Source organism: Cydia amplana, chromosome 15, assembly GCF_948474715.1.
Source record: "Cydia amplana chromosome 15, ilCydAmpl1.1, whole genome shotgun sequence".
NCBI lineage: Eukaryota > Metazoa > Arthropoda > Insecta > Lepidoptera > Tortricidae > Cydia > Cydia amplana.
Window position 1 is genome coordinate 3,983,840 of NC_086083.1, and position 15,445 is coordinate 3,999,284.

At 36.9% G+C, this 15,445-nt stretch overlaps 1 protein-coding gene across 1 annotated transcript; it reads left to right on the forward strand.

Moving 5' to 3' along the window:
* The first annotated feature begins 978 nt into the window (after window positions 1-978).
* Window positions 979-1,604, forward strand: LOC134654752 (uncharacterized). Its single transcript, XM_063510223.1, has one exon. The coding sequence runs from the start codon at window positions 1,007-1,009 to the stop codon at window positions 1,493-1,495; it is 489 nt and encodes a 162-aa protein (XP_063366293.1). The 5' UTR covers window positions 979-1,006; the 3' UTR covers window positions 1,496-1,604.
* Window positions 1,605-15,445: the final 13,841 nt, after the last annotated feature.

Genomic DNA, 15,445 nt, shown 5'->3' on the forward strand with positions numbered 1-15,445 from the left:
TAATATAATAATAAGTTACATAGTGATTGATGCTTCCAATAACCATAAGCTATACCATTATTAAAAACAATATAATGTATTTTTTTCTCATTTTCAGATGTTGGTACAGCTACTATCAAAAGAATAAAAAAAGAAGGACAGTCAAATGCAGGTGTTTGGAATACTCCCGGGAAAAAGCGTCCATATAAACCAACAGTTGCCAATTTGGATAGTTTTGATATTAACGCGATCAGGCAGAAGATCAATCAATTCTACACAGTGAAGAAACAAGTGCCTACTTTACGTACCTTGTTAACAGATTTAAGAGAGAGCATAGGATTTACCGGATGTCGTGAAACGTTGCGCAAAATTTTATTATCCAATGGCTTTGAGTTCAAAAAAAATATAAACGAGCGTAGTATAATCATGGAGAGATATGACATTGCAGCATGGAGGCACAGATTTTTGAGAGCCATTAGTAAATACCGTAAGCAAGAAAAGCCATTAATATATTTGGATGAAACATATATTCATCAAAATTATAGGCCAAAAAAATCATGGCAAGGTCCATCTACTAGCGGCGTGATTGAAAAAATTTCCCCAGGGAAACGGTTCATTATTGTACATGCCGGGTCCGAAAAAGGATTTGTGCCTAATGCCCTCTTGGTTTTTAGCACAAAATCTATGTCAGCTGATTATCATCATGACATGAACCGACAGAACTTTTTAAAATGGCTGCAAGAGAAATTAATCCCTAATTTAAGGGAACCAAGTGTAATAATAATGGATAACGCAAGTTATCATTCAACTCGGGTAAATAAACCACCCACAATGCATCACCCACATTTTTATTTTTTTTCTATTCTCTAAAATTCAGTGTTTCAGGTCATGCATTACGTGAAACTACATTGTGTTTATTTCTAATCTATTCGACGAAGCAACTTGGATAATTATGATCGAACTTCACTTATGGTAAGTTCGTTTAATCATTAATTATCATTCAACTCGGGTAAATAAACCACCCACAATGCATCAGAGAAAGGCAGACATTCAAGATTGGCTCACTACCAATGGAATTGATTATGAAACTTACATGTCGAAGGAAGAGCTGATGTGTCTGGTGGACAAATACAAGCCCGACCCAAAATATGAGGTTGACGAAATTTTAAAAGAAAATGGTCATGAAGTTCTACGGTTGCCCCCATACCATTGTGACCTTAACGCCATTGAACAAATATGGAGTTTAGCTAAAAGGAAAGTTGGCAGCATAAATATGGGTCTTACTGTAAAAGAAGTAGAAAAAGCGATTTCAACGGAATTTGGGACTGTAACTCCAGAGGACTGGAAAAAATGCACTAATCACGTACTGCACGTGGAACAAAAATATATAGAAAGAGATGGAATTATCACAACATTAGAATCATTCATTATAAATGTAACCAGTGACAGGGACTCAAGCAGTGAGTCTGAAGAGCCAGTTGAATTTTTGGAATCTGATTTTGATTATGATAGTTAGTTATAGGTGGAATAGTTCTAGATTAGTTCAGTTCAGAGAATGATTATCTAGTAACTTTTTAGAAATTAAACGATGGGAAAAACTGAAGTGTTGTTTCTTTTTGCAAACCCTTATTGACAGTGACAGTTGACACCTGTTGGCAATTATCAAGATTGCGTATTCCTAGTTCATAAAGGTTTGCCATATTTGAAATTAAAAAAAAAATCTCAGTATCACGTTTTGATGGCCAGACTCTAAAGAATACCAATCTTATAACCAAACTTATACCTGACTTGGTGAATGATCAGTTCGACCAAGGAAATGTAACGACTAATTTTTTTTTATTAGTTCCGGAACTACTTATTCTTAATGCGCGCTTACCTAACCCTAAAAGAAAATGTCAAAGACGGCAACGTTAACAAACTTTCCCTTTATTAAAGAAATTGCCCATCACCGACAGTAGTGGAAATATGTAATGAGCTGCATTTTCTAGCTATTACACCATTCCTAGTTTGACGAACCAAAGTTCAGTTACAGTACAGAGTTTAGCGAGAACGTAGTCCCTTTTTCACGACTTAATAGTATTTTATATAATAGGCCCATTTAAGGGTATATAAGTAAGTTTCTGCAGTTTATTCAGATTATTTAAAGTTTTATGTCTTTATAAGGACATATTAAAGATTAATGTTGGTCCGTGTGCACCCAGTACCGATAAAAACGAATACATGGCCCAAATACCTAGTCTGATGAAAACAAGCTCGCGCCAGGCTGCATTCAGTTTAGTAGGTACGTTCAGTATTCCGTATCACACAGGATATTCACAAGTGCAAGTGTTGTCCCCAATAGGTGTTAAGACGAGTACCGCTAAGAAGACGGCTCGGCTTCACCAGGACGTACAATGTCTTTTATATGAAAGTTACCTAGAAGTTTTCCTTCTAGGGATTTTAAAGAGTATACAAGAGGACTCAATTTTTTATGAATGACACACTTGTCATAACGGGGCGCTAATTTAGCAGAAAAGTGTTTTGCTGCATTTGACAATGGGAAACATCTTTTATAAACGATTTGCCCTTCTTCCAGTTCTACGTGACGCTTCCTCATGTTATAATACCTAGCATTACGTTCATGGGAGGCAGTCAACGAGTTACGCACTTTTTGAAATACAGTATTGAGCTCTTTAAGTTTTTCAGAAAAAGCACCACTGGTATCTAATTCAAGCGCTTTTAGATCTAAGGGACCTTCGCTATTATAAAGGGAACCATCTAGAATCATTTGACGACCATGTGTTAAGAAATACAGTGTGTTTTTAGTTACTTCGTGACGAGCTGTATTTAACGCACATTGTATTTCCGAAACGTTCTTATCCCAGTTGCGGTGATCAGAACGCACGTATGATGCAATGGTTCTTACTAGCTCACGGTTCACTCGTTCCGTTTGATTCATCTGAGGATGATATCTAGAATTACAGAAAATATGAGGGACATCATATTTGGACATTACGTCTCTAAAGTCTTTGGAAGTAAATTGAACTCCATTGTCGCAGAATATATATTTAGGAACCCCATGTATAAGGAATATCCCTTTTTCCATACACTTAACAATAGCTTTAGCAGTTATGTTTCGTAGTGGAAACAACGTCACATACTTACTGAAATAATCAGCACATACGAAGAGATACTAATTTCTCAGATAAGATGGAGGAAAGGGACCAAGAATATCACAAGATATTGCTTCGCCTGGCGACGATATACGTCGTGGATTACCCATTAAACCAGGATGAGCTAAGTTAACAGGTTTATAAGTTTTACAAATTTCACAAGAATCGACGTATTCCTTCACGTCTTGAAATAAAGTAGGCCAATAATATATGTCGGCTATTTTGGAATGAGTTTTACCCACGCCAAAATGACCAGCAGTAGGATCATCATGATACTTGTTTAGGACTTCATTACGGTGCTCATAAGGAAGTACCAGCTTCCAGTCAAATTGAGCTGTCAGACGATACTTATTCTTCGAGTAACGGAAAAGTTTATCATTTTCAATTTTAAAGTTGGGAAAGAGAGTAGGTTTTTCAGACACCTTTTTATGTAGGTCAAGATACCAAGGATCTTGAATAGTAACAGAATTTATAGAACTGACATGAATACGAGAAAGACAGTCAGGTATGACATGTTCTTTGCCCTTCCGGTGAATTATTTCAAAATTGAATTGACTCAATCTACACGCATTATTTTTAAGTAAAACAGAAGTAAAAGTTAAATTGTAATATTTTCAAGTTATGTTAGAACTTTATCAGATTTTAACCCTTTTAAAGTATTTTAAAATAGCGAGAAAAATTATCTTTATGTAAGGCTAATTATTTAACGTAATAGTTTTATTTATAAGTTGGTTAACTTTATAAGGTCAACCTCCAACTCAAACAACAATTTTAAACAATAACTTGCAATCCCTTTTACATAAAATAACCTTAATACTAACTAATGCTAAAATGTTTCACTTGGACATGTCATACTCCATAGGCCATACGTTGGGCATGCCACTGTAATAGGTGTGAGTGAGCTCCGGATATGGAGAAGACCTGATTTTATGTTTTTAAAGACCGTTTCCCCAGATGGAAACGTGTTACCATGAGGTGGTCCAGAACTCACCAGACTTTCCTACTGAAAAATTCATAAATGCTTTTGGCTAACTACGAGCATAGATAGGGTCGCGGTTCATTCTCTTCGGTCTGGTATGATTTAAGTATATCACGATATTTACTGTGATAAGCTTTTATTCTTGCTAAGATAGTACGTCGTTCCACTATTGGTATAGATGCTTTCATCCATATGTGTTCGATATCGGTTGCAACAATGTTACTTGTTTCCTTCACCAAATCTTGGAAACGTTTCGTCGAAGATTTAGAAACGTAAATAAAATGTTCCATCATATCACGGTATGTCGGTAAAGTATATTTTGGTAATTCCTTGCCAGTACCAAACACAGGACACACTTTATCACGATTACGCAAACTCATTATTACATTAGGCAATAGAAATTCAAAACAACTAATAACAATACAGTGCAAGACGTTGGCGGATCAAAATTAAAAACGCTGGTAGTATAACATTGATGCTAAAATTGAGTCAAGCTATTATGAGGGTACTTTGATATTTTATTTTTAATTTATAAAGATGTATTTGATTATTCAGAAAACGTTTTATAAGTGGTATAGTATATTAACAGAGTCCGTGTAACAAGGATATCATGAAGTGAAATTTTTGATATATGAAAATACTTTATTGGGCTTGCATATTCGACATTAGCTTTATTTTGCCATCACATTAACTTTTTGGAGGCCCGCCATTTTGAAATTCGAGTACTTAAAATTATCCAATTTTGCTCATATTCGACATTAGCTTTATTTTGCCATCACATTAACTTTTTGGAGGCCCGCCATTTTGAAATTCGAGTACTTAAAATTATCCAATCTTGCTCATATTCGACATTAGCTTTATTTTGCCATCACATTAACTTTTTGGAGGCCCGCCATTTTGAAATTCGAAAAAAAAAATTTTTTTCATACAAAGGCGATCCACCCTAATATATATACTTACGTCAAAATTAGGATGGGTTGACTGCTATCTCAATCGTATTCTCATCGCGGTTCAGTTACCTATACATACCTATACGGTACCTACAGACCTAAAGCACATTCTGCTATGAACATGTAAATCAGACTATAAAATGTAGTACAGAGGTAGTTTTTCTATTTAATACATTTTGTATGGACTTGTTCGGTATTAACAATTTCGATTAAGGACAATGTGGCTAATTCCGTCATAGGGCCTATTCCGTCCACGAGCGTATATTTAATTTTCATTCGTAGGAAAAAAAACCCATTCGCAATTGATTGCTGAAACAAAATACCATCGCTGCTTTGTCGATGAATTTATCAATTTTGTTCGTTATTCGAGAAAAACGCTAATGGACGGAATAGACCCTAAAGTGTCATTCAATAGAACTTGCGAACTATGTAAACAAAAGTTACTAGTAATTTGACATTCAGTGTCAATTTTATATGGCGGTTTGTTCAAGTTCTATTGAATGACACTTTATGACGGAATTAGCCACATTGACCTTATATCGGCTAAAGCTACAGTGCCACCATAGAATAAAGAAGATTGACAATGTTGTGTGAAATAACTTTCGTAATCGTTGCGAGTGACTTTATTATCAACAGTCCACTTTTTTAAATCTTGATTTAAATTTGTTATACTCTTGTCTGTAGATGCCATGGTCTCAACATTTACTGATGAAGACACATTCGATTGAGAAGACACAATGGGGAATGGATGAAAATAATATGTCTGAGTTTTTTCAGTACAGGTCCTTTAGCCCCCTTTCGGCTACTACTCCTTTCGCCAATATGACTGTGCCTATTTCGACACCTTTACAAAACTACGATACGTATACGTATACGTCTGATTGCCCATCTTCGGCTTAATTTGACGTGGCTAGACAGGAAATGAAAAAATCTTACCAGTGTGTCTGCTTTCTGATCCTTTTAAGATGTTCCACGTTTCGATAAATTCATGCACAGTCTTGAAAGTCTCCTTGTTTCTTATATGAAAAGTGCTGTTCCATTTTTCGACAACGCGTTCCCAAGGCTCATTATTGTGCTTAAGCCAAATTACATCATCATTTGAGCCAGCCTCTGAAATATGTCAATGAAAAAAATTGCAGTAGGCACTCATACCTACCGAACAAAATAAATAAAAAGTAATTTTAATTTTTAACAAGCAGAAACGTCTGCGAACGATGCTATTAAGCTTGGAATAAATTTAAAAGTGGAAAAATTACTGTCTTGGGTGAGACTTGAACTCACGGCCTCTGGATCGATACTCCAGGGCTCTGCCATCTGAGCCACCAAGACCTCATCCATAGCCAGCAAATCTTTCCACCATATTATAGGTCAAGGGGACCCTTAGCGACATCTACCGCAAGAGTGTTACACTTCTTAAACGGCTACCGGAGTTCCAAGTCATATTGGAAATTCACCAGTTACGATGTGCTACCCATACTAATTTTAATTTTTAACAAGCAGAAACGTCTGCGAACGATGCTATTAAGCTTGGAATAAATTTGAAAGTGGAAATATTACTAAATTTATTCCAAGCTTAAACAAAAAGTAAATGAAAAATCTGGCCAGATAGATTAAGACTTGTAAAGCAAATAGTTAATATTCAAAAGATTCAAGAAGATACGAGTAAAAGCTTATAAATATGCGTTCCACTTCTACTATCACGCCCACTCCCACTCACACTCAAACGCTTACGCATGCAAACGTACACAATCACACTCGCTCACACTCACACTCCAACTCCCACTTCTCGTTTTTTCTCCAATCCCCTTGCGGGATTATATATATTATAGGACATTTTTACACAAATTGACTAAGCCCCACGGTAAGCTCAAGAAGGCTTGTGTTGTGGGTACTCAGACAACGATATATATAATATATAAATACTTAAATACATAGAAAACAACCATGACTCAGGAACAAATATCTGTATCATCATACAAATAAATGCCCTTACCAGGATATCTGGGATAAACTATCCTATGTTTTTTCCCGGAATTCAAACTATCTGTATACCATTCAACGACATCGGTTCAGCGGTTTAAGCATGAAGAGGTAACAGACAGACAGAAGACTCCCTTTTATTACATTACTAGGTTCTGCCCGCGACTTCGTCTGCGTGGAATGATGATGATGATGACGATTGATAAAAACTAACTTATGTATACTTTCTCGGGGCCCAAACTATCTCCATACCACAAATTTTCCCCAAATCGGTTTATGCGTGAAGAGTTAACAGACAGACACACTTTCGCATTTATAATACTTAGGGCATACTGAAAATTCCTGGACTGGCCACTTAGAAAAAATAAGTTTCCAGAAAGAAAAATATAGCAACAGCAGCGCCACCTACCGGGTCCAATCGTGTTTTCAAACCATCCAGGAACCCATTAAAATATTCACACAAAATTTCACCCAAATCGATTTCAGCAAATCAAATTTGACGATATACCATGCATTTATACTCAAACCTTCTCCAGAATGTAAAAAACACTTCTGGAAACCGCATCAAAATCGGTTCAGCCAAACGCGAGATAATCGCGGACAAACATACATACATAATATATGTACATACAAACATACGGGTCAAACTGAGAACCTCCTTTTTTTGAAGCCGGTTAAAAATAAGAACAATACCACACATTTTGAAGTATGTTTACAAGCAAATATTATTATAATGTTTAAATATACAGGGCGGCTAAAAACTACGTGCATTCCCGTTGCCAGAATTGCGTTGCGTTGCGTTGAATCTGGAAGTCACATTGTGCTGGTTGTCAATAACGCATTACACTAGCATTAGTATTAAACTATAAAAATCATCGACAATCGGTACAATGGGCTTTTTCCAAATTCACTCGTTTCGATAGTCCTGTAAGAATATAATATTTATTTTTATTTGGTTAGAAAATTCAGATATATAAACTCACCTTCGGTCTTTCTATTAGAATCTGTATCTGATGAATCAGGATCATCGGTTGTATCGGTACTTTTAATACTTCTGCGCTTTGTTCCTGATACGTACAGTAGATTCCGGACTTTGTCTGCTAATTTTCCTTTAGCAGGAATATATTTTCTGAATGCAGATTTAGAAGTTGGCACGGCACAGCTTTCATGTAATAAGTGTATAAACTTTCTGGCGGGAAGAGAGCTACAATTTTTGCAGCTAGCAAATTGAATTCTTCTGGTTTGATGTTACTGAAAGTAAAGTTATTAGTCAGTTAATTTTAGTTAATGTAAATTTAAAAGTGGAAAAATTACTGTCTTGGGTGAGACTTGAGTAATATTTAAGGGTTTTTATGAGTATGAGACGAAAGTAAACTCCAAGTCAACGACACAACTGATTTATTTTGGGCTTACCCTCAAAGTCATAATAATAAATCTACCCCACATTTCTTACATATATAACACCTCCCCCTGTTACAGAAAAAAAAGCATATTTTTTTTGTGACAATACTTACATCTATCATTTAGCAGTAAGTGTAAGAAGTAACATTGCATTAAGGGTTATTTTGGGTAGCGTTAAAAGCCAAAAATATAAATCTACCATAAGTACCATAACTAAATACTTAACTACCATAAATTAAGATACAACTCGAGTCGGCGCTCAGAATATACAATGTAATGACTTATCTCTAGAAAGAAAAACAAATGTACAATCGGTACCTATTTGGCATCCATAAACACGTTATTTTTAAATCTTATTACTAAAGTGTTACAGATAATGAACCTTATGATATATTGCGTTAAGGTCTAGAATTGAGTTGCCGATGTAATGAGTGGGATCTCGGGCTATTGATACTTAATACTGTTTGCGATTATACACTGGTTAATATTGTTCGAAAATGCCGAATTACCCATATAAGTAAATATTCTAAGTACCTAACAAAAAAAACTGACCCTTACTTAAATTATAAAGAGAACTGTATAAATTGATTGCGTGATCCAAGTGTTTTTACACTTTGTATTTGCCTTTTACTATATTTACACAGCTACGCATAGGTCGTTTTTTTACAACGTTACTTTCGGACGTAAGTGGAGTGGTGGATACCGCCTCGGAGATGGGATTAGACCCCATTTCACGTGACTGGCGCTCCTCTGGCGCGCTCGCCGGAGGCTCCTCTGACGGATCCTGGTACTCATCCGACTCCTCGCTGACATCATTGTGGGTAGGACTAGACCTACCGTTCGAAGTCGATGGCAACACGTTGTCATTATCATTGTTTACATCTGACTTTGGCTCGAATTTTGACAACGAGTAGCGATTCTTTGCCGATTGAATCGGCAACAGCTGATCGATGTGGCGTTTCCACTCGTGTCCGTCGGAGAGACGTACTGTATAGTATGTGAGCGGATCTTGACGATTTGTGACGACTGCTTCGGCCCACTTACCAGACTGTCGGCGGTAGTCACGTGCCAACACCGTGTCCCCGGGCTGCACGTGCCGCTCAGCGCCCGGCCGATGCTGTCCAGCCCGATCCTGCGCCATACTTACTCGCTCAGCTTGTTCGAACGTGGGCAAGATTATATCTAATCGTCCACGTAGTCGCCTACCTATCAGGGCTTCTGCAGGGGTTACACCCGTTGTACAATGCTGCGTGTTGCGATACTGGAATAGAAACCTGCAAATAGCTACATCCAGATCTGCCCCTTCGTGTAACGCTTTTTTCATCGCCCTCTTTGCAGATTTAACAGCATTTTCAGCTGCACCATTACCTGCCGCTCGATAAGGGTTCGTTATTGTGTGCGTGATGAAATTTTTTTTTAAGTACTCGGCAAATTCTGCGGAGGCGAACGGTGGCCCTCCATCGCTTACTATCTGACTGGGCAGACCAAATCGAGCGAACTGCTTTCTTAATTTGAGTATCGTCGCAGCAGCATTAGTACTAGCCATTTTTTGAACCTCGATCCACTTGCTGTGGGCATCGACTGTCACCAAATAATGTTTGCCCTGAAACTCACCGAAATCGACATGCAGACGCTGCCATGGCCGCGACGGGTAGCTCCAGGGGTGCAGCGTGGCGCGCGGCGGCGCGTCGCGCTGCTGGCGGCACGCGGCGCAAGCGCGGCACAGCGCCTCGATCTCGGCGTCCAGCTGCGGCCAATATACATACCCGCGTGCCAAATTCTTCATTTTTACCACGCCAAGGTGACCTTCATGCAGCTCCATTAACACCTGTTGCCTCAATCCATCTGGTATGACCACCCGGTGGTTGTATAAAATACAACCCCGATCCAATGTTAATTTGTCCTTCCTATGAAAATAGGGTTTCTCCTGCTCGGCTGGCACGCTTACCGGCCAACCATCTCTAACATAATCACATATATTTTTTAAAACCGCGTCCGATTGCGTCCCTGACGCCACGTCTCTCGCGCTGATAGGAAACGACTCCTCTACATAGTTAATATATGACATTGCATCTAACCCCTTATCCTTATTACGCCGACACGGCAACGGTAACCGCGAGAGTGCATCTGCGTTACTATTATCATTAGATTTGACAAATTCAATCTCAAAATCGTAAGCTGCCAGCCTAGTCGCGTATCTTTGTAATCTACTAGCGGCTGTTTGCGGTAAACCGTGTTTAGAGCCAAATATAAAAGTGAGAGGCTTGTGGTCCGTTTTAATAATAAAATGACGGCCATATAGATACTGGTGGTGTTTAATAACACCCGCTATTATTGCGAGCGCCTCTTTATCGAGTTGACTATACGCCCGTTCAGCCGCGGTCAGCGTGCGAGACGCGAAACATATGGGCCGCTCCGAGCCGTCCGGGAAGCGGTGTGACAGCACGCTGCCGAGACCGTACGAACTACTGTCAACGGCTAACACTAACGGAAGGTCGGGGTCGTAATGCACCAGTACGCCTCTGCCAGCTACGACATTCTTGACGTGTAAAAATGCATTATTGCAATCTGTCGACCAAACCCAAGGTACATCTTTACGTAGCAACCGATGTAACGGATAAAGCGTTGAACTAAGGTTAGGTATAAACTTCGCGTGGTAGTTAATTAACCCCAAGAATGATCGTAGCTGTGTGACGTCATTCGGCGCAGGCGCCTCCACAATAGCTTTAATCTTGTCGGGGTTGGGATGCAAACCTTGTTTATCTATAATAAACCCTAAGTAAACAATGCTATCTTGCATAAATGAACATTTTTCTAATTTAATCCTGAGACCAACATCGCGCAATCTTTTAAATAACGCCGTCAGGTTAGCCATATGCTCGTCCCTGTCGCGCCCGGTTACCGCGATGTCACCAGTGTAAAAATAATAACACCTTGAAGATATTTATCCATTTATTTTCTTGTCTTATTCCAATTCACAATAATCTCGTCTTATGACAACCGTTCGCTAGCAGGACTCAACAACCAAAAAAGAGCTGTCCGCCAAGTGTCTTTCTTTTTATACCCAACCAATAACAGTCTTCAATTTCAAACTACCCTTAACTTTAAAAACTTATTAAGTAGGTATGCTAGGTCTTATTTCAAACTACCCGTAACTTTAAAAACGAATTAAATAGGTATGCTAAATACCAAAAACCCTACACTCGTCCATCCTGACTCCGTGTATGTCCTCATACACGTGCCAGGTGGAAACCCTACACTTGGCCGACAGACTACGTATACTACGTAACAGTGGATACACTAATCGCATAGGATACGAAACAGTTTCAATCAGGCATCAGCAAGTCAAAATCTCAAAAACATCATCTAAATAACATTTCGTATGCCTGCCACACAATTTGGACTAGAATTTACAGTTTCAAGGTTATTAATTCAGTGGTAAATTTTGACTAAAGCATACGAAGGGTTAAAATTGTTACTCTTCTGCCGGAGACATCCTGCTGGAGACGGCTCGCACCGGACTCTGGCGGCGCGAGGCGGGCTCCTGCTGGAGACGGCTCGCACCGGACTCGCACCGGACTCTGGCGGCGCGAGGGGGGCGGCTGCTGGAGACGGCTCGCATCGGACTCAGGCGGCGCGAGGCGGGGGACGCCGGTAGAGGTGCGGCGCTCAACTTGCTAAAAATATCCAACATTGGGTTAATAATCACCACAGTGTACACCTTGACTAGTAATTCAGGGTAACAGATCATTAAGTGCCATTTATTATTCGATTTTCATGAGTAATGATCATCTCTATCTGCAGGTAGATAGTACACGAACCAATTCAATTCTCGTGACTGAAACAACAGAGTACACGAACCAATTCAATTCTCGTGACTGAAGCACTATCAATCTTCCTGCCATATATAATATGAACCAGTTCAAATCTTTTCTAAAATGGTAGTACTTAGCTGTGTCAGCACACGAATCAAATCAAATTCTCGTGGCTTCAACATCATTTTCCATTATCATGTCAAGAAATCTTCAATTATAAACCTCACTCTTGAAACAGGAATATTTCCCGAGAACCTTTCAGTAACTTTAACCCTGACTATAATTTATAAAATATTACTATGATGAATAACAGCGATAATTAAGTAATTATTGTGTACAACTTGACCTATTATGTTCCCATTATCAATGCATTAATCATCTGGTACTAAAAACCTATACCTAATAGCTCCCCTCCCAATGTTTTCAGAGAAGGTCGTATATTCTAGCTTGTTAGGATTTATCCAAGCTGACAAAGTACTTAGTCCATCAATTGCAAGACGCGTTGGGATTAATATGCATATTGTTTTATGAAAGACTTGAACAGTATATTAATTCACTAAACGTCTTTATAGCATACCAAATCCCGCAGTTCGGGAATAAACATAGCACCTAAATAGGCGTGTTTCCGCAGAAAAAGGACCAGTAATATTTTCTCTACACGTTGAATTAAATAAATTATACGTTTCAAATGTTACATGGCAGACATAAACGATAGAACTGCAAAAACCTGATGTTTTACCTATCCGTACCTTCAGACTTGTTCTAGAATACAATCAAAAATGTATACCATGGAATCGCATATTTTGTAACTGAAATATGGTATCATTTAACTACTGGGGTGATTACGACGACGTTGTAATTATGTTTAGGTTGTAAGAAAACTGCCCACGCAATATGTATCACCAATATCCACTCAGAGATTTCTTCAAGGAAATACTTGCGTTAATTGAGATCTACATACTGGAGCTTCGCCTTTTTGTAAACATAAAATATTAAGAATAAATCTTTTAATTACGATTTGCGCACTAGTATAAATATAATTATCAAATTTCAAGTTCGGCAATAAGTAAAAGTATAAAAGTGAATTCTTTACCGCAATACGTGTCTTTAATAACCTCCCAGTTGAAATTAATATCTCTTATTATTAAATTATCTCTTTTAAAAACTGCCTCAATGGTAATCTACTATTATTTGACGAGTTTTTTATAGTTCATGCATTATTTAATATATCAGCTTATCTAGTAATGAGATAATGTTTATTATTGTACATCTATTTTTATCAAGTCTTAATTTAAACATAATAATATAACCAATAAGAGGCCATCATTCCTCCTCGATCTCGGTTTAATTGTGGTGAGTTCTACAGGTTCAACCATGCACTCTTCATTATCGCTTATATTAAAATCATCATATTAAAATAATTTCAATGTAATGCTGCAACATTAACTGCAGTAACCTATGAATTAAAAATATGATTCAATAATTCAATGATTCAATAATTCAATAATTCAACGATTCTACAATTCAATAATTCAACGATTCTACAATTCAATAATTCAACGATTCTACAATTCATTAATTCAACGATTCTACAATTCATTAATTCAACGATTCTACAATTCAATAATTCAACGATTCTACATTTCAATAATTCAACGATTCTACAATTCAATAATTCAACGATTCCACAATTCAATAATTCAACGATTCTACAATTCAATAATTCAACGATTCTACAATTCAATAATTCAACGATTCTACAATTCAATCAACCAACGATTCTACAATTCAATCAACCAACGATTCTACAATTCAATCAACCAACGATTCTACAATTCAATCAACCAACGATTCTACAATTCAATCGACCAACGATTCTACAATTCAATCAACCAATGATTCTACAATTCAATCAACCAACGATTCTACAATTCAATCAACCAACGATTCTACAATTCAATCAACCAATGATTCTACAATTCAATCAACCAATGACTCTACAATTCAATCAACCAATGACTCTATAATTCATTCAACCAATGACTATAATTCAAGCCCAATAACTATAATTCAAGCCCAATGACTATAATTCAAGCCCAATGACTATAAATTATGACTATAATTCAATCAACCAATGACTCGATCATTCAATAAACCAAACGACTCGATCATTCAATAAACCAAACGACTCGATCATTCAATAAACCAAACGACTCGATCATTCAATAAACCAAACGACTCGATCATTCAATAAACCAAACGACTCGATCATTCAATAAACCAAACGACTCGATCATTCAATAAACCAAACGACTCGATCATTCAATAAACCAAACGACTCGATCATTCAATAAACCAAACGACTCGATCATTCAATAAACCAAACGACTCGATCATTCAATAAACCAAACGACTCTAATTCAATAAACCAAACGACTCTAATTCAATAAACCAAACGACTATAATTCAATAAACCAAATGACTCTATAATTCAATAAACCAAATGACTCTATAATTCAATAAACCAAATGACTCTATAATTCAATAAACCAAATGACTCTATAATTCAATAAACCAAATGACTCTATAATTCAATAAACCAAATGACTCTATAATTCAATAAACCAAATGACTCTATAATTCAATAAACCAAATGACTCTATAATTCAATAAACCAAATGACTCTATAATTCAATAAACCAAATGACTATAATTCAATAAACCAAATGACTATAATTCAATAAACCAAAAATTCAATAAACCAAATGACTCTATAATTTAATAAACCAAATGACTCTATAATTCAATAAACCAAATGACTCTATAATTCAATAAACCAAATGACTCTATAATTCAATAAACCAAATGACTATAATTCAATAAACCAAATGACTCTATAATTCAATAAACCAAATGACTCTATAATTCAATAAACCAAATGACTCTATAATTCAATAAACCAAATGACTTTATAATTCAATAAACCAAATGACTCTATAATTCAATAAACCAAATGACTCTATAATTCAATAAACCAAATGACTCTATAATTCAATAAACCAAATGACTCTATAATTCAATAAACCAAATGACTCTATAATTCAATAAACCAAATGACTATATAATTCAATAAACCAAATGACTCTATAATTCAATAAACCAAATGACTCTATAATTCAATAAACCAAA

Bases quoted from the DNA above. Each gene is read 5' to 3' on its own strand.
- LOC134654752 (XM_063510223.1), top strand. From the start codon at position 1,007: ATGCATCAGAGAAAGGCAGACATTCAAGATTGGCTCACTACCAATGGA.